The sequence below is a fragment of the Rhinoraja longicauda genome, chromosome 2, assembly GCF_053455715.1.
Source record: "Rhinoraja longicauda isolate Sanriku21f chromosome 2, sRhiLon1.1, whole genome shotgun sequence".
Lineage (NCBI taxonomy): Eukaryota > Metazoa > Chordata > Chondrichthyes > Rajiformes > Arhynchobatidae > Rhinoraja > Rhinoraja longicauda.
This window is the reverse complement of record NC_135954.1, coordinates 111,309,502-111,329,370: the sequence shown is the minus strand read 5'-3', so window position 1 is coordinate 111,329,370 and position 19,869 is coordinate 111,309,502. Positions and strand designations below refer to the sequence as shown.

The 19,869-nt window shown below is 46.2% G+C and overlaps 1 protein-coding gene across 2 annotated transcripts in view; it reads right to left on the bottom strand.

Moving 5' to 3' along the window:
* slc39a4 (solute carrier family 39 member 4) overlaps positions 1–19,869 on the bottom strand; it is a 48,987-nt gene that overhangs the window by 12,936 nt on the left and 16,182 nt on the right. For both annotated transcript variants that reach the window (XM_078425813.1, XM_078425822.1), the window contains exons 3-7: positions 14,529–14,739; positions 11,957–12,150; positions 5,321–5,498; positions 3,565–3,737; positions 311–448 (exon numbers count right to left, since the gene is read on the bottom strand). In XM_078425813.1, the coding sequence (XP_078281939.1) occupies positions 311–448; positions 3,565–3,737; positions 5,321–5,498; positions 11,957–12,150; positions 14,529–14,739 (894 nt within the window). The remainder of the gene's footprint in view (positions 1–310; positions 449–3,564; positions 3,738–5,320; positions 5,499–11,956; positions 12,151–14,528; positions 14,740–19,869) is intronic.

The window sequence follows — 19,869 nt, the reverse complement described above, 5'->3', positions numbered from 1 at the left end:
AAGAAAATCCTCTCGTTATGAGGGCCAACGTCCTTTGGGGAATGAAACATTCTCAGCTCGGTGTTAAGTCTACACCAATACTTGCAGCTATGTTCTAAGGTGGTCAGGCAGGCATTCAGTTGTGAGGAGCTGAAAATTGAAAGTGTTTAAAAAAAATCTTTTAAACATCACTGATCACTTCTTAAAGTGATTAAATAAAATGTACCTGATGGCAGTTCACATTTTCAAAGATATTGAAGATTGGAAGTGTTTGCGAGGTAGTTTCTCTTTACTCAGTTTAATAGTACTTCTTAAAAATAAAGCCACTTACATCATCTTTGATTAATATTCCAAATAGCTTTTCCATCACAAAGAATATATAGATGCCTCCAAGAACAGCCAGCAGTTTCCAGATATAAGGGGGTGTGGTGTGACTGGGGCCATCGTTGTGAGAGTGTAAACCAAGAAACTGGAAGAAACAGGCAAAGAAAACACATCTTTAGAAAGAACACTAATGGCCACTCAGCCCATTAGACCATTGCTGAAGAAGGGTCTCGACCCAAAACGTCACCCATTCCTTCTCTCCCGAGATGCTGCCTGACCCGCTGAGTTACTCCAGCATTTTGTGTCTGCCTTCGATTTAAACCGGCATCTGCAGTTTTTCTCCTAGGCCATTGTTGATGTTTACCACTATCCTCTTTTGCCCTTCATTATCTCATTTCTTCAATTGCTTCCTCACACTTCTCCTTTGGCCTGGCCTTTCAGATTTTTTTAGATTTAGAGATACAGCGCAGAAACAGGCCCTTCGGCCCACCGGGTCCACGCCGCCCAACGATCCTCGCACATTAACACTATCCTACACCCACTAGGGACAATTTTTACATTTGCCCAGCCAATTAACCTACAAACCTGTACGTCTTTGGAGTGTGGGAGGAAACCGAAGATCTCGGAGAAAACCCACGCTGGTCACGGGGAGAACGTACAAACTCCGTACAGATGGCCCCCGTAGTCAGGATCGAACCTGAGTCTCTGGCACTGCATTCGCTGTAAGGCAGCAACTCTACCGCTCGCCACCGTGCTGCCCTTATGCATTTAATGGCAGTTCATTGAGGTAGATTTGCATTATCTAGAGACTCACTGAGTAAGGACATCTCCAACAAACTCCCAATTACTGAATACCATGGACTTGCTTTTCTAAATGTGCATTTTTGACATAGAGGTGCCAGTAGGCATATCGTTCCTTGCTGTTGTGGGTGTGGCAGATCATCATCCGATAAACTGCTTAAACTGTTTAAGGGCCTGACTGCCTAATTCAATTAATACATTTTATTATTTTAATTTTAGTAATCTTTATGTAGTATTAAAACTTCTAAAAGTGTGAAAATCTTTTTTTAAAAGCTGTACTGTCAAGTATTGCCAAAAAAAGCTCTGTTGCTAATAATCTAAAGATTTATTAGTTAACTAGACCTAGTGTCTAGCCAATGTTGTTCCACTGTTTAAGACGGGCAGCGGAGACAAAGGGCAGCAAAGCCAAACCAGAAAATTGTAGGCCGGTGAGCATCACATTAGTGGTAAACCTATTGGAAAAGTTCAGGGACAAGATCTACTCGCAGCTGAAAAAGCATAATCTTATTAGGGAGAGCCTTGTAGATCATGTCTGCTAAATGATTGAGTTTTTTGAGGGGATGACAAAGATGATTGAGGTACTTAGGGCAGTGATGTTGTACTTTATTAAAGCTTTATCTTGATTATATTAAAACTTCCAGCAAGGTCTCATATGTTGAAAGACTGGAGCGACTAGGCTTGTATACACTGGAATTTAGAAGGATGAGAGGGGATCTTATCGAAACGTGTAAGATTATTAAGGGGTTGGACACGTTAGGGGCAGGAAACATGTTCCCAATGTTGGGGGAGTCCAGAACCAGGAGCCACAATTTAAGAATAAGGGGTAGGCCATTTAGAACGGAGATGAGGAAAAACGTTTTCAGTCAGAGAGTTGTAAATCTGTGGAATTCTGCCTCAGAAGGCAGTGGAGGCCAATTCTCTGAATGCATTCAAGAGAGAGCTAAATAGAGCTCTTAAGGATAGCGGAGTCAGGGGGTATGGGGAGAAGGCAGGAACAGGGTACTGATTGTGAATGATCAGCCATGATCACATTGAATGGTGGTGCTGGCTCGAAGGGCAGAATGGCCTCCTCCTGCACCTATTGTTTATTGTCTATTGTCTAAGCTGTTCCAGAGTTTAAGGCATGGAGATTTATTTGATTCGATTCAAAATTGTCTTGGCCTTGGAAGACAGAGGGGAGTGGTGGAGCGGTGTGATTCTGGCTGGAGGCCTGTGACCAGTGGAGTTTCACCAGGATTAATGCTGGGACCTCTTTTGTATGAATGATTTAGATGAAAATGTAAATGGGCTGATTAGTAAGATGACGTAAAAACTGGAGGCGTTTCGGAAGGTGAGGAAGGTTTTCAGAGGATTCACCATGATACAGACAAGTTGGCAATGCGAGCAGGTAAATGGCAAATAGAGTTTAATCTGGTCTGAAGAAGGGCCTCGACCCGAAACGTCACCCATTCCTTCTCCCCAGAGATGCTGCCTGTCCCGCTGAGTTACTCCAGCATTTTGTGTCTACCTCTAATCTGGTCAAATATGGGTATGACTTGGTCCTGCCCCAAACTTGGTGACTACTGGACAGTGTTTTTTAAAACCATCAGTGAAGTCCTTGTGGTGACAGTGAGGCTTTGCCCACTTGTAGCTGTATTCGGCGTAACAGATGGAACTTTGGGTTTAAATGCAAACCAATCTGACATCATTGCATTCACATCACTTTTGGCCAGTAGGAGAATCTTGCTGGTCTTGAAATCTACAACTCCTCCATCTACTGCCGCTTGGCTGGAGGACGTAATGTTTTTTCTAAAACTGGAAAAGATCAAATTTACACTGAGGGGGTCTGTGAAAAAGTTTTATTCAAAATGGGAACCTTTTCTGTCATACTTTGAGAATCTAAAAGAACTACCCAATGACTGAGGGCACTTGATTGTAGTTGGGGATCCGCCTTTAATTATGTTTTACTTTTATTTATTTACTTATTTTTGTTTACACAATTGCCGATTACCTCACACGATGGCTGATGCATAATGAATGAGAGAATCCTGAACCATCTGACATGTTGTAGATATGTATGGGCCTGCGCCTTGGAAGAATGTAGAGGTTTTGCTGTCAAGTTGTGCATTTGTATTTGTGATATGATGTATTGTGAACACAGCTGCAAAGGGGTGTCCAGGGAGGGTGGGTGAGGGTTACTTTTGTTGTTATATATAAAAAACAAAATGGAGGGGAATGTAATGCATAACGTTTTTTCGTATTGTATCTTTCCTTCAATAAAAATAAATAATTAAACCAATACGGGTATGACTTTGGGTGATCAAATTAAGGGAAGATTGTTCACTAATCCTCAGGCGCATTGATGTACAAAGAGATCTTAGGGAGAACGTCCATGGCCCTGAAAGTGCAACACAAATAGATAGTGTGAAAGTGTAAATAGACAGGAAAGGTTAGGAGAGGTTTTGTTTCCAGTGCTCTCACCGTGGGTATAAGATGCAGCACAGCGTCACCAGTGAGTGACCCCACAGCCAGACTTACAAACGCCTGGATGACGTACTGGTAGGCAGTGGTACAGCTGGTGAACAGAACGATCACAATCCCAACCACCGCACAAAGGCTGACAAGCAACGTCGCGATCGATCCGTAAATAAATTCTGGAAAACATGAATTTGAAAAATCAACAATTCGCAGAGGTTTAAAAGTGACTATTGCCATGTTTTGAGGGTGTGATTCTTTCCTTTCAAGGTATCCTTTCCTCTCAAGGCATTCTCTCTCTCTGCAATGGCAACTTCAGTCTTTTCTGATATCACCACCACTTCGCAAGTAGTGGGAGTGAACTTGACCCAAACCAAACAGAGAGATTTCTAAACGTGTTTTCGGTTTAATTAGTCATTTATTGAAGTAGTTTGTGCAAGCAGGTCTGTATCTCCCCAAGTGTTCAGTTCTCGTCGCAGGTCTGATAAGAACGGTATCTTCTCCCTCCCTATGTCTAACTCCTCCTGTCTCTGCATCTCCAGGTATAGTACCTACTTCTGGCTACTCCCAGTACGTTATGTCCATCTCACTGCAGCCCCCAAGTGTCCAAAATAATACAGCAAGACATCTAGACAAAATAATATAATATGCTAAATCAGCCAGCACAAACACAAATGGCTCCTACACTCTCCTCCCACCGCAGTGAGGAATGTGGACGGGTCACTGTGGTGGATGTTCATGTTAAAATGTGTTTTGTGTGTTCTGTTGCTTTTTATTGGTATGACTGTATGGCAAATGAAACTCCTCGTATGTTGTAAAACATACTGGCTTTATTGGCTAATAAAGTACGATGATGATTATGGTTATGATGGTAATATAACACCATTTCCCCTACCGACCCCCTGCAACACAGTGCGCACACATTTCTCCCAGCCCCCTGTCGCCGGACAACCATCCCCTCCTGCGTACCTTAACTTGATCCCCCCTTTTTCCTCTTCCCTCTCTCCGGCTTTCCAGCCCACTCCTTATCTGACACCCATTTGTCTCTAGCCTTTGTCGCTTATTCCACTAACATCCATTTTTTCTTTCAGAAAGGCACCGTGCTGGGGTAACTCAGCAGGTCCAGCAGTATCTCCGAAGGATGAGAATAGGTGACGTTTCGGATCGAGACCCTTCTTCAGACTGAATGTGGTAAGCCGGAGAAGGTCTGAAACATCGTCTCTTCATGCCCTGCGGAGATACTGCCCGGTTCCCACTGAGTTACTCCGGCACTTTGTGCCTTTTTTTGTGAATCAGCATCTGCAGCTCTTGTGTCAACATAAAACTAAGTGTTGATTGAGCAATGAGCAGAGAAGGGGGCCTCATGCTATTGTTTGGAAATATTAGTCATAGAGTCAAACAAAAGAGAAACAGGCTTTTCGGCTCAACTTGACCATACCGATCAAGATGCCCCATCTAAGCTACTCCTGCTTCCACTCATTTGGTCCATATCCCTTTCCTATCCATGGACCCAACCAAATACAATCATGGAATCTTCATCAGAGAGTGCTACAGTATCTTAGTTTGAAGCATCTCTTCAGAAAAAATGGCATCTCCATCAATGCAGAACTCCATAAGTGTTGAATCAGATTACATGCTTTAGTGTCCAAAGTGAGACTTGACCCCAAACTCTCTAAATCTGAGTCACTTGCTCACACCAAGATGGCCTATCACATATGTGACATTAATGAGAGAAGTTACGGTCATTTGCTGGAGATCTTACTTTCGGCAGTGGTCAGCTGAAACTGGTGATCCTCTGTCCCTTGATGTGTTCTGGTGCAGGCTCCACTCACAAGTTGCTGGATTAATGCAGGGCTCAGCTGAACAAAATCACTCTGGGAAATCATGCCGTTGGCCTCTATCTGATGGATCGCCATTATTTCACTGGGGCTAAAACATTTCTGAAGAGTGAAAAGGGAAAAGAAGCGAGCCCAGCTGTTAGACAATATAAGAAAATAACTGCAGATGCTGGTACAAATCGAAGGTATTTATTTCACAAAATGCTGGAGTAACTCAGCAGGTCAGGCAGCATCTCAAGAGAGAAGGAATGGGCGACGTTTCGGGTCGAGACCCTTCTTCAGACTGAAGAAGGGTCTCGACCATAAATGTCGCCCATTCCTTCTCTCCTGAGATGCTGCCTGACCTGCTGAGTTACTCCAGCATTTTGTGAATAAATACCTGCTATTAGACATATCAATCAACACTCTAAATAAAACTTAGAGGCACAACCGCCTGGCAGAGCTGCTGCTAGGGTTAGGAAGTAATAAAGCACGGTATTATGTTCCCAATTTTGCTCCTTATTGCAGACTCCCGACCAGAATATACGTGTGCGCACCCTTTATCTACTCAAACAACTATTTTGGCGGAAGACAATCAATCTGGTAGCATCTATGCAGAGAAATGGAGAGAAACTGGCCCCTTCTTCAGAATGAGAAAGAGTCTCTACCCTAAACATTATCAGCACATTTCATCCACAGATGCTACCTGACCTGCTCTGTTCCTCCAGCAGTTTGTTTTTTTTGCTCATGATTTCAGCATCTGCACTCCCAAGTTTTTTATTCCCTTTGAATGTCTCAGTTTGATTATTCTTGAGTATTGAAGTTGTAAATCTGTGGAATTCTCTACCTCAGAAGGCGGTGGATTCTCTGGATGCTTTAGATAGTGCTCAATGATAGCGGAGTCAAGGGGTTTGGGGAGAGGGCAGGAACGGGGTACTGATTGTGAATGATCAGCCATGATCACATTGAATGGCGGTTCTGGCTCGAAGGGCCGAATGGCCTACCTCTCCACCTATTGTCTAATGTCTATTGTCTATTGTCTATGGAGGTCATGTTGCAGTTGTATTGTGTATAGAAGTATGGAGGTAATGTTGCAGTTGTATTAAGTATAGAAGTTGGGAGGTCATGTTACAGTTGTATAAGACGTTGGTGAGACCACATTTAGAGTATAGTCAAGTCAAGTCAAGTCAATTTTATTTGTATAGCACATTTAAAAACAACCCACGTTGACCAAAGTGCTGTACATCTGATTAGGTACTAAGGAAAAAATGAAACATACAGTAGCACGCAAACATAACAGCACATACAAAACAGTTCACAGCACCTCCTCAATGAGCCTCAAACGCTAGGGAGTAGAAATAGGTTTTGAGCCTGGACTTAAAGGAGTCGATGGAGGGGGCAGTTCTGATGGGGAGAGGGATGCTGTTCCACTGTCTAGGAGCTGCAACCGCAAAAGCGCGGTCACCCCTGAGCTTAAGCCCAGACCGCGGGATAGTGAGTAGCCCCAAGTCGGCCGACCTGAGGGACCTGGAGTTAGAGAGGTGGGTTAGAAGATTTTTGATGTAGGGGGAGGAATGTCCATTTAGGGCTTTATATGTGAATAGGAGTAGCTTGAAGTTGATTCTGTACCGTACAGGGAGCCAGTGGAGAGAGGCCAGAATCGGGGTGATGTGGTCCCTTTTACGGGTACCCGTCAGGAGTCTCGCTGCGGCGTTTTGGACCAGTTGCAGGTGGGACAGGGATGATTGGCTGATCCCAGTGTATAGGGAGTTGCAGTAGTCTAGGCGGGAGGAAATGAATGCGTGAATGATTTTTTCAGTGTCGTCGAATTGGAGGAAAGGTTTGATTTTAGCTATGGTATGAAGTTGGAAGAAGCTGGCTTTTACCACAGCGTTGACTTGCCTGTCAAACTTTAATGCAGAGTCAAATATCACGCCGAGGTTTTTGACATGCGGTTTGACTAGGGAGGATAGGCTTCCAAGACTGCCTGTTATCGATTTGATGGAGTCGGGGGGGCCCAATAGGATGACCTCAGACTTGCTCTCGTTTAATTGGAGGAAGTTCTGTGCCATCCAACATTTTATGTCCTCAAGGCAGTGTAAGAGGCTGTTTAAATTTGACTGGTTGTTGGGTTTCAGGGGGAGGTAAAGCTGAGCGTCATCGGCATAGCAGTGGAAAGAAATGCCATGCCTTTGAATTATTTGGCCAAGGGGGAGCATGTATAGAGAGAAGAGAATGGGGCTTAGGATGGAGCCTTGTGGAACTCCGCAGGAGAGGCTAGCTGGAGAAGAGGAATAACTGCCTAAGATAGAAACATAGAAAATAGGTGCAGGAGTAGGCCATTCGGCCCTTCGAGCCTGCACCGCCATTCAATATGATCATGGCTGATCATCCAACTCAGTATCCTGTACCTGCCTTCTCTCCATATCCCCTGATCCCTTTAGCCACAAGGGCCACATCTAACTCCCTCTTAAATATAGCCAATGAACTGGCCTCAACTACCTTCTGTGGCAGAGAATTCCACAGATTCACCACTCCACTGGAGTATTGTGTGCAGTTTTGGTCTCCTAACCTGAGGAAAGACGTTCTTGCCTTAGAGGGAGTACAGAGAAGGTTCACCAGATTAATCCCTGGGATGGCGGGACTTTCATATGAGGAAAGACTGGATAGACTGGGCTTGTACTCGCTGGAATTTAGAAGACTGAGGGGGGATCTTATAGAAACATATAAAATTCTTAAGGGGTTGGAGAGGCTAGATGCGGGAAGATTGTTCCCGATGTTGGGGGAGTCCAGAACCAGGGTCACAGCTTAAGGATAAGGGGGAAGTCTTTTAGGACCGAGATGAGAAAACATTTCTTCACACAGAGAGTGGTGAGTCTGTGGAATTCTCTGCCACAGAAGGTAGTTGAGGCCAGTTCATTGGCTATATTTAAGAGGGAGTTAGATGTGGCCCTTTTTGCTAAAGGGATCAGGGGGTATGGAGAGAAGGCAGGTACAGGCTACTGAGCTGGATGATCAGCCATGATCATATTGAATGGCGGTGCAGGCTCGAAGGGCCGAATGGCCTACTCCTGCACCTATTTTCTATGTTTCTATGTTTCCTTGTGTGAAAAAAAACTTTCTCATCTCGGTCCTAAAAGACTTCCCCCTTATCCTTAAACTGTGACCTCTTGTTCTGGACTTCCCCATCATTGAGAACAATCTTCCTGCATCTAGCCTGTCCAACCCCTTAAGAATTTTGTAAGTTTCTATAAGATCCCCCCTCAATCTTCTAAATTCCAGCGAGTACAAGCCGAGTATGGTGTTCAGTTCTGGGCACCATGTTATAGGAAAGATACTGTCAAGCTGGAAAGGGTACAGAGAAGATTTACAAGGATATTGCCAGGACTAGAGGGTCTGAGCTATAGGGAGAGGTTGAATAGGCTGGGGCTCTATTCCTTGGAGCGCAGGAGGATGAGGGATAATCTTATTGAGGTGTATAAAATCATGGGAGGATCGGGTAGATGCAAAGGGACTCTTGTCCAGAGTAGGGGAATCAAGGGCCAGAGGACATAGGTTCAATGTGAAGGGGAAAAGATTTAATGGGAATCTGAGGGGTAACTTTTTCACATAAAGGGTGGTGGGTGTATGGAACAAGGTAGTTGAGGCAGGGACTATCCCAACATTTAAGAAGCAGTTAGGCAGGTACATGGATAGGACAGGTTTGGAGGGATATGGACCAAACGTGGGCAGGTGGGACTAGTGTAGCTGGGACATGTGGGAAAATTGGCTGAAGGGCATGTTCCGCACTGTATCACTCTATGACTGTGGTTCTATTCATATTTTCTGATTCTGTTTGTCCTGACATTAATTTCAGTTATTTCTGTAGATCTGAGCTATGTGTGGAACAAACTCTTTTTGGTTCTTCAAATAAGATAAAAGCTTTAGCAAATATTTCTGCCAGAAATGGTCTTCCTCTTCGATCTACAAAACCATATTATAGTACAGCATTGCCCTCTGGTGGTCAGATACTGGTTCTTTGGGTTCCAGATAGATAGACAGACGGATATGGAGAGATAGAGATTATGTGCAGGTAGAGGAAATTAGTTTAGCTTGCCATCGTGTTTAGCATGGACATTGTGGACCTGTTCCAATGCTATACTGTTTTATGTTCTATGGACAATAAACAATAGGTGCAGGAGTAGGCCATTCGGCCCTTCGAGCCAGCACCACCATTCAACGTGATCATGGCTGATCATTCTCAATCAGTACCCCGTTCCTGCCTTCTCCCCATACCCCCTGACTCCACTATCCTTAAGAGCTCTATCTAGCTCTCTCTTGAATGCATTCAGAGAATTGGCCTCCACTGCCTTCTGAGGCAGAGAATTCCACAGATTCACAACTCTCTGACTGAAAAAGGGTTTTTCCTCAACACCGTTCTAAATGGCCTACCCCTTATTCTTAAACTGTGGCCCCTGGTTCTGGACTCCCCCAACATTGGGAACATGTTTCCTGCCTCTAACTATAGATCCTGACTCAAAGGTAGACACAAAATGCTGGAGTAACTCAGCAGGTCAGGCAGCATCTCGGGAGAGAAGGAATGGGTGACGTTTTTGGGTCGAGACCCTTCTTCAGTCTGATGTCAGGGGTAGGGGAGGGTCAAAAATAGAATGTAGTCGGAGACAGGGAGACTAGTGGGAGAACTGGGAAGAGGGAGGGGATAGAGAGGAAAAGCAAAGGCTTTCTGAAGTTAGAGAAGTCAATGTTCATACCGCTGGGGTGTAAACTGCCCAAGTGAAAGCTGTTCCTCCAACTTGCGCTGGGCCTCACCCTAACAATTGAGGAGGCCCAGGACAGAAAGATCAGATTGGGAATGGGAGGGGGAGTTGAAGTGCAGAGCCACCGGGAGATCAGGTAGGTTAAGACGGACTGAGCGGAGATGTTCAGCGAAACGATCGCCGAGCCTGCGCTTGGTCTCGCCGATGTAGAGAAGTTGACATCTGGAACAGCGGATACAATAGATGAGGTTGGAGGAGGTGCAGGTGAACCTCTGCCTCACCTGGAAAGACTGTTTGTGTCCTTGGATGGAGTCGAGGGGGGAGGTAAAGGGACAGGTGTTACATCTCCTGACTCAACTTTACCTGACTCAACTACCAGGTTATTAAAACGGTAAACATTTGGGGCAATGAACATCTCCCACTTGAACCAAGTAAGCCTGAAATTATTTATCTGCATCTCATTCACACAGAATGTATTTAGCAGGGAAATAAATACAGAAAATGCTGGAAGAACTCATCAAGTCAGGCAGCATCTGTGGAGAGAGGAGTAGAATTAACATTTCAGGAAGGATTCTGATGAAAAACCATTGACGTGAAATGTTGACTGCTGTTCCCAGCTGTTACATGGTGACTGAACCATCCTTCTGCAACCAGAGAGCAGTCCTGAACTACTGTCAGGTGCAGGATAAAGCCTGGCAAGTGATAGGTGGATATAGATAAAGAGGCAGGGGGGGAGGGGGAGGGCTGATTGGCAGATGGATGGATGGAGGGTGGCGCAGCGGTAGAGACGCTGCCTTACAGCGAATGCAGCGCCGGAGACCCGGGTTCCATCCCAACTATGGGTGCTGTCTGTACGGAGTTTGTACGTTCTCCCCGTGACCTGCATGGGTTTTCTCCGAGATCTTCGGTTTCCTCCCACACTCCAAAGACGTACAGGTTTGTAGGTTAATTGGCTTGGTAAATGTAAAAATTGTCCCTAGTGGGCGTAGGATAGTGTTAATGTGCGGGGATCGCTGGTCGGCGCGGACCCGGTGGGCCGAAATGGCCAGTTTCCGCGCTGTATCTCCAAAGTAAACTAAACTACTCATTTTGCACTATTTAAAAAGGCAAGTTTTTGCCCCTGCCAAGAACAATTAACTTCACACTTACAACAGCTTGTAAGTACTGTAGTCTGCATTGATTGTAATTTCTACATGCAGAATCCAAGGAAGAGCTGTTGTGTTGTGGTCACGTTGGAAATCCTGTCCTAGGTTTCATCCCTTGAACCCAGGGGACAGTGAAACCAATTGCAACAGCCTTTATTGGCTTGGCTCCGGGAACATTTAACTGGAACTTGACCGTTCCGCATTGTGAAACCAGTTTGGCCAAGGGTTCCCCTAATAAGTCTGGCTTCATCGGGACGTGATAACACATCATGGAACCCTGAAGCCGCTCAGGCTGGGTGTCCTGAGAGTCGGGCAGTAACAATTTAGTTTAGTTTAGTTTAGAGATACAAGGTCAAAACAGGCCCTTTCGGCCCACCGGCTAGTGATCCCCGCACATTAACACTATCCTACACCCGCTATGGACAATTTTTACATTTGCCCAGCCAATTAACCTACAAACCCGCACGTCTTTGGAGTGTGGGAGGAAACCGAAGATCTCGGAGAAAACCCACGCAGGTCACAGGGAGAACGTACAAACTCCGTACAGACAGAACCCGTAGTCGGGATGGAACCCGGGTCTCCGGCGCTGCGTTCGCCGTAAGGCAGCAACTCTACCGCTGCACCACCGTGACCGCCCTGAATTGGTAGAAGAGAAATGCCGCAAGGTGTGTCACGTTACCATGTTCCAGGCAGTATCCTCCTTCTCTTCCTGGCTGTGGTTTGACAGCTGATGGGAACGATGGTCATGTTCTTCCTCGTGGTCATGACCTTCTTCGCTATCACTCCCTTGCGAATAACTTTCACTATGCCCGTGGTCTGGATCTTCGTGGTTACGATGAGATAAACCAATTTTATTCATCAAGTCTTCAAGTTCTGAAATGAAAGGAGGAAGCCTTTGCATTCATACAGTCCCACCGTCTGCCACTTGAATCAGATTTCCTGTTCCTCCCACCAAGCCCACACTGTGAACTTTTCCCCACCCCCACACATGTACAAAACAACTCCAATTATTATTCTTTGGTAAACGAGACCACGATAGTGCAAGACAAAAATAATCAGTGCAGCCTTGGTAATGCAATGTCCACAGTAGTTTGGTGCTGAGGTCTGGTTGTGTTTAGTGTGATGCAGGATGGTTCAGGAGCCAAAGGATTGCTGGGAAGAAGCTATTCAAGGAAGTCATGGCTCTCAGGCTCCTGTACGTTCTACTGAAAAGAGAACGTGACCAGGGTGGTCTGGGTCTCAGATGATTTCCGTTGCATGTTTTGAAGTAGCACCTCCTGTAGATCCCTTTTCACAGTGGGGAGGTCAGTACCGGTGACAGACAACGTCCACCACTCTCTGCTGCCTCCTTCCTCCCTGGGATCAAGACAGGATGAATGCTGAGAAGAAGGGGGGGGGGGGGGGAGTCCTGGGGTGGATTTCTAATCAGTGATGAAAGGAAAAGATGGGGCACGAAGGTGGACCATGGAAATGTCGCAGCCATCATTTTAGACAATAGACAATAGGTGCAGGAGGAGGCCATTCGGCCCTTTGAGCCAGCACCGCCATTCAATGTGATCATGGCTGATGATTCTCAATCAGTACCCCGTTCCTGCCTTCTCCCCATACCCCCTGACTCCGTTATCCTTAAGAGCTCTATCTAGCTCCCTCTTGAATGCATTCAGAGAATTGGCCTCCACTGCCTTCTAAGGCAGAGAATTCCACAGATTCACAACTCTCTGACTGAAAAAGGTTTTCCTCATCTCAGTTCTAAATGGCCTACCCCTTATTCTTAAACTGTGGCCCCTTGTTCTGGACTCCCCCAACATTGGGAACATGTTTCCTGCCTCTAACGTGTCCAACCCCTTAATAATCTTATACGTTTCGATAAGATCCCCTCTCATCCTTCTAAATTCCAGTGTATACAAGCCTAGTCGCTCCAGTCTTTCAGCATATGACAGTCCCGCCATTCCGGGAATTAACCTAGTAAACCTACGCTGCACGCCCTCAATAGCAAGAATACTTGCATAATAACCTCCAGAAGGTTATTAAGACAGCAGAGAAAATTATCAGCTGTCCACTACCTTCTCTGAAGGACATCTCCAGCTCACGTTGTCTAAACAGGGCCAGAAATATAATTAAGGACAGTACACACCCAGGATATGAACTGTTTGCTCTCCTGCCCTCTGGGAGGCGCTACAGGAGCCTAAGGGCCAGAACAAACCGACTTAAAAACACTTTCTTTCCCTGGGCCATAAGAACTGTGAATGGAAATACTTGACTTATCATATCATATCATATATATACAGCCGGAAACAGGCCTTTTCGGCCCTCCAAGTCCGTGCCGCCCAGTGATTCCAGTACATTAACATTATCTTACACCCACTAGGGACATTTTTTACATTTACCCAGCCAATTAACCTACATACCTGTACGTCTTTGGAGTGTGGGAGGAAACCGAAGATCTCGGAGAAAACCCACGCAGGTCACGGGGAGAACGTACAAACTCCTTACAGTGCAGCACCCGTAGTCAGGATCGAACCTGAGTCTCCGGCGCTGCATTCGCTGTAAAGCAGCAACTCTACCGCTGCGCTACCATGCCGCCCTTGATGTGATGTGACTCTCACTTTCTTTGCACTTTTTAAAAATATATACAGCATCTTAGGTGCAAAACTCATTTATTATTTATTAGTTTTTATTGGTTTTTATTGATATTGGTACTTGTTGTGTTGGTTCCTATCTTTGTGCGATTGTTTTTGGAAGATTTGCACTGTCGCACTGTTTCAGATGTAGCACTGCTAATTTCGTTGTACTGTTCGTACAATGACAATAAAGGCATATTATTATTATTATGATTATTATTTATTTATTGAAAAAGCAGCAAGTCTCAATGGGCTGACTCCTGATCTTGCCTCTGAAGGACATTGCAGAAGTCTGCACTGCAATGTGGAAATGAAGTTGTCCACTTGGAAACATAGAAACAGAGAAAATAGGTGCAGGAGGAGGCTATTTGGCCCTTTGAGCCAGCACCGCCATTCATCGTGATCATGGCTGATCGTCCACAATCAGTAACCCGTGCATGCCTTCCCCCCACATCCCTTGATTCTGCTCACCCCCAGAGTTCTATCCAATTCTCTTTTAAATTCATCAAAGATCACTTTTAATGCTCTGGATCAAAGTTGCAGCTGGAGCCCCAGCTCTAACTTCCCTGCCCAATGCCTCTGTTCAGTCCAACAGTGAAAGAAAAGCGGAATAGAGAATGTTTTCCTTACCTGTTCTGGTGAGGTTCCTGGATTCATTATGGTACATGTGAAAGATGAAGTTGAGGAAGTAATCAGGTGCTGGCAAAAGGTGCCGGAGTATGCAGTCTCCTTGTAAGACGTGGTAAAGGACTACAGCAGAAAAGTGACCAACATTCATTCCTGCCGTTCCATTGGACACCAATTCATATTCTTCTAAGATTTGAGTTGAGTTGACACAATGCTGGAGGGTACAAGAAATTCAAACATAAGATTCAAGAGTCAAGATCAGTTTATTGTCACATGTACCAATTAAGGTACAGTGAAATTTGAGTTACCATACAGCCATACTAAGTGAAAAGCAACAAGACACACAGCCACATAAAATAAAATTTAACATAAACATCCACCACAGCGGAGTCCACATTCCTCGCTGTGATGGAAGGTAATAAAGTTCAATCAACTTCCTCTTTGTTCACCCGCGGCCGGGGCTGTTGAACCGTCCGCAGTCACCGCTGCCGACAGTCCAATGTCCGAGCCCTCACATCGGGATGATCCAAACTCCGGCGTCGGGATGGATTGAAACTCTCTCCGTGGCATGGAGCTCCCGAGTCGGCCTCTTCTTACCAGAGACCACAGATTCACGATGTTAAAGTCCACAGGCCCCGCGGTTGGAGCTCTCCACAGTTGATCCCCGGCAAAGGATGGCAGCTCTACGATGTTAAAGTCTGTGCCGTGCACACGGCATGAAGCACCGGGTCGGTCTCCAGGAAAGGCCGCCAACTCCTCGATGTTAGGCCGCAGTGGGAACGGAGATACGATACGGAGAAAAATCACGTCTCCGTCGAGGTAAGAGGTTGGAAAAAAGTTTCCCCCAATCCCCCCCCGCCCACCACCCCCCACATAAAACAAACCAAGAAACACTAAAACATATTTTAACACATACTTAAAATAATAAAAAACAGTAGAAAGGACAGACAGCCTGTTGGCGAGGCAGTTAAAGCTGGTAGCGCACCCGGTGACAAGTAACTGAATACCCTCTAACAACCTATACTTCTTCCTCACTCATGTTTTCTCTCCAAATCTTTCCCAACAGTTCCTAGTGTTCCCTTTTCTCCATCGTCTTATCACTAATACTAAAAGAGAGTTGAATCGATGTACAGAGAAGAAAAAATTGCAACCGATGGAGAAAGGGCCAGTGGGTGGAGTTGGTGAGTTGCTCTGAACAGTGCCAGTGTGAACCGGAAGGGCCAAATGGGCTCCTGTGCTCCACTTACAATCAAAATCACTAGAGTCAGGAGTGGTTCCAGACGATCGGAAAATTGCCAAGATTACTCGACTGTACAAGGAGGGAGCAAAGGAGAATAGTGGAAACTGTATGTCGGTTAGTCTGACTTCAGAGGATGATAAGATTTTAGTCCATTATAAAGGACGAGGTTCCAGAGTACTTAGAAGTTCATGATAAAATAGGCTGAAGTCAGCCTTGTTTTGTGAAAGTGATATCTTGATAATGTATCTGCTGGAATTCTTTGAAGAAGTAAATAGCAAAGGAGAGTCAGTGGATGTTGTTTACCTAGGTTTTCAGAAAGTTTTTGATCAGGTTCCACACGTGAGGCTGCTAAGGAAGATGAGAGCCCACGATATGAAAGGGCATCACAAAATGCTGGAGTAACTCAGCAGGTCAGGCAGCTTCTAGGAGAGAGGGAATGGGTGACGTTTCGGGTCAAGACCTTTCTTCAGACTGATGTCAGGGGGGCGGGACAAAGGAAGGATATAGGTGGAGACAGGAAGATAGAGGGAGAACTGGGAAGGGGGAGGGGAAGAGAGGGACAGGGGAGCTATCTAAAGTTAGAGAAGTCAATATTCATGCCGCTGGGCTGTAAGCTGCCCAAGCGAAATATGAGGTGCTGTTCCTCCAATTTCCGGTGGGCCTCACTATGGCACTGGAGGAGGCCCATGACAGAAAGGTCAGACTGGGAGTGGGAGGGGGAGTTGAAGTGCTCAGCCACCGGGAGACCAGGTTGGTTAAGGCGGACTGAGCGCAGGTGTTGCGAAACGATCGCCGAGCTTGCGTTTGGTCTCGCCGATGTAGAGAAGTTGACATCTAGAGCAGCGGATACAATAGATGAGGTTGGAGGAGGTGCAGGTGAACCTCTGTCCCACCTGGAAAGACTGTTTGGGTCCTTGGATGGAGTCGAGGGGGGAGGTAAAGGGACAGGTGTTGCATCTCCTGCAGTTACCTGGGGAGGAGGTGGTTTGGGTGGGAAGGGACGAGTGGACCAGGGAGTTACGGAGGGAATGGTCTCTGTGGAACGCAGAAAGGGGAGGGGATGGAAAGATGTGGCCAGTAGTGGGATCCCGTTGGAGGTGACGGAAATGTTGGAGGATGATTTGTTGGATACACTGGCTGATGGGTTGGAAGGTGAGGACAAGGGGGATTTTGTCCTTGTTACGAATGGGGGGAGGGGGAGCAAGAGCAGAGTTGCGGGTTATAGAGGAGGCCCTAGTGAGAGCCTCATCTATAATGGAAGAGGGGAAGCCCCGTTTCCTGAAGAATGAGGACATCTCTGATGCTGTAGTGTGGAACACCTCATCCCGGTTGCAGATGCGGCGTAGACGGAGGAATTGGGAGTAGGGGATAGACTTTTTGCAGGAGACAGGGTGGGAAGAAGTGTAGTCCAGATAGCTGTGGGAGTCAATGTGTTTGTAGTAGATGTCGATCACTAGTCTGTCTCCTGTGATGGAGATGGTGAGGTCCAGAAACGGTAGGGAGATGTCGGAGATGGTCCAAGTATATTTAAGGGCAGGATGGAAGAGCAGGAAATGAAAGGGCATGTACCAGCATGGATAACAGGCTGGCTGGATGGCAGAAGACAAAGAGAGGCAATAAAGGGGGCTTTTTCTGGTTGGCTGCCAGTGACTAGCGGAGTTCCGCAGGGGTCGGTGCTGGGGCCTCTGCTCTTCACGTTGTATATTAATGATTTGGACGAGGGGATTGAAGGCTTTGTGGCCACGTTTGCAGATGATACAAAAGTAGGTAGAGGGGCAGGTAGCGTAGAGAAAGCAGGGACTCTGCCGAAGGACTTGGACAGGTTGGGAGAGTGGGCAGAGAAGTGTGGAGTCAGGCATTTTGGTGGTAGGAATAAAGGACTGGACTATTTTCTAAATGGGGAGAGAATCCAGAAATCGGAGGTGCAAAGGGACTTGGGAGAGCAGGCACAGGATTCCCAAAACGTTCATCTGCAAGTCGATTCGGTAGTAAAGAAGGCAAACGCAAATGCGAGCATTTATTTCAAGAGGGCGAGAATACAACAAAAACAGGGATGTGATGCTGAGGCGCCATAAGTCGCTGGTCAGGCCGCATTTGGAGCAATTTTGGGCCCCATATCTGAGGAAGGACGTGCTGGCTCCAGAGAAGGTCCAGAGGAGGTTTACAAGAATGATCCCAGGAATGAGTGGGTTTTGCATACGATGAGCGTTTGTCAGCACTGGCCCGCTACTCATTGGAATTGGGAAGGACGAGGGGGGACCTCATTGAAACGTAGCGAATAGTGAAAGGCTTGGATAGAGTGGACGTGGAGAGGACGTTTCCACTAGTGGGAGAGTCTAGGACTAGAGGTCACGGCCTCAGAATTAAAGGTCGGTCCTTCAAGAAAGAGTTGAGGAAGAATTTCTCTAGTCAGAGAAATCTGTGGAACTATTTGCCACAGAAGGCTGATAGATTGTGGATCAGTGCGGGGGTCAGGGCTTATGGGGAGAAGGCAGGAGAATGGAGAGGGAAGTAGATGAGCCATGATTGAATGGCGGAGTAGACTTGATGGGCTGATTGGCCTAACTCTGTAATTCACGTGTGGCCTTATGATAGACCAAAATGATTTGCATCCTGACAACCAAATGAGTTAGTATGGACATTTCCCTGGATTAAAATTATAACTTATAATTTTCTGTCCTACTTCAGACGCGATGCAATGGTGATGAACCTGTTCCAACTTTTTGCACTATTCAGGTCAATGGCATCTGCATGATCAATAACTCGTCCACTTACAAAACATCTGTTTACTTGGCATTGAGTCATTAGTTGGGTATTAGTTCATCATTGTCGTGTTTTCCGGGTATACAGTGAATGACTTTGTTTTGCAAACATGATGCCATTAAACCAATTTCATCAGAATGTTGCTTGCATTAAGGGGGCGTATCAGCTCCAGGGAGAGGTTGGACAGACTTGGATTGTCTTCTCTGGAATGCCAGAGATTGAGGGGAGAGGCATAGGTAGGGTAGATAGTCAGAAACTATTTCACAGGATGGAAAAAAATCAGATATCGGAGAAGGTGAGGGGGGGCGAAGTTTAAAGGGAATTTGCGGGGCAGCTTTTTTTACATAGAAGGTGGTGGGTGCCTGGAACACACTGCCAGGGTATGTGGATGAGGCAGATATGATAATGGCATTTAATAGGCTTTTGGGTAGTCATATGTACATATCAAGATTCAAGATTTCAAGATCAATGTATTGTCACATGTACCAATTAAGGTGCAGTGAAATTTGTGTTACCACACAGCCATGCTAAGTCAAACTCAACAAGACACACAGCCACATGAAATAAAATTTAACATGAACATCCACCACAGCGGATTCCACATTCCTCACTGTGATGGAAGGTAATAAAGTTCAATCAACTTCCTCTTTCTTCACCCGCGGTCGGGGCTGTTGAACCGTCCGCAGTCGCCGCTGCCGACTGTCCGAGGCCCTCGCGTTGGGATGATCCAAACTCCGGCATCAGGATGGTTGAAACTCTCTCCGTGGCATGGAGCTCCCGAGTCGGCCTCTTCTTACCAGAGACCGCGGGCTTCACAATGTTAAAGTCCACAGGCCCCGCGGTTGGAGCTCTCCACAGTCGATCCTCAGCAAAGGATCGCAAGCTCCGCGATGTTACAATCCGCACCGCGCCCGCGGCATGAAGCGCCGGGCCGGTCTCCAGGAAAGGCCGCCGACTCCTCGATGTTAGGCCGCAGTGGGGACGGAGATACGATACGGAGAAAAGTCGCATCTCCGTCGAGGTAAGAGATTGAAAAAAATTTCCCCCAATTCCCCCCCCCCCCCCCCCCCCACATAAAACAAACCAAGAAACACTAAAACATACTTTAACACATACTTAAAATAACAAAAACAGAAGAAAGGACAGACAGACTGTTGGCGAGGGAGCCAGGGCTGGTGGCGCCACCCGGTGGAATATATGCAAGGAATGGAGGGATATGGATTGTGTGTAGGTAAAGTAGGTATAATGTGTAAAAAGAGTTGGTCTTGGTGTCATGTTGGGCACAGAATTGTGGGTTGAAGGGCTTGCTCCAGTGCTGCACTGTTCTACATCTATGTTCTA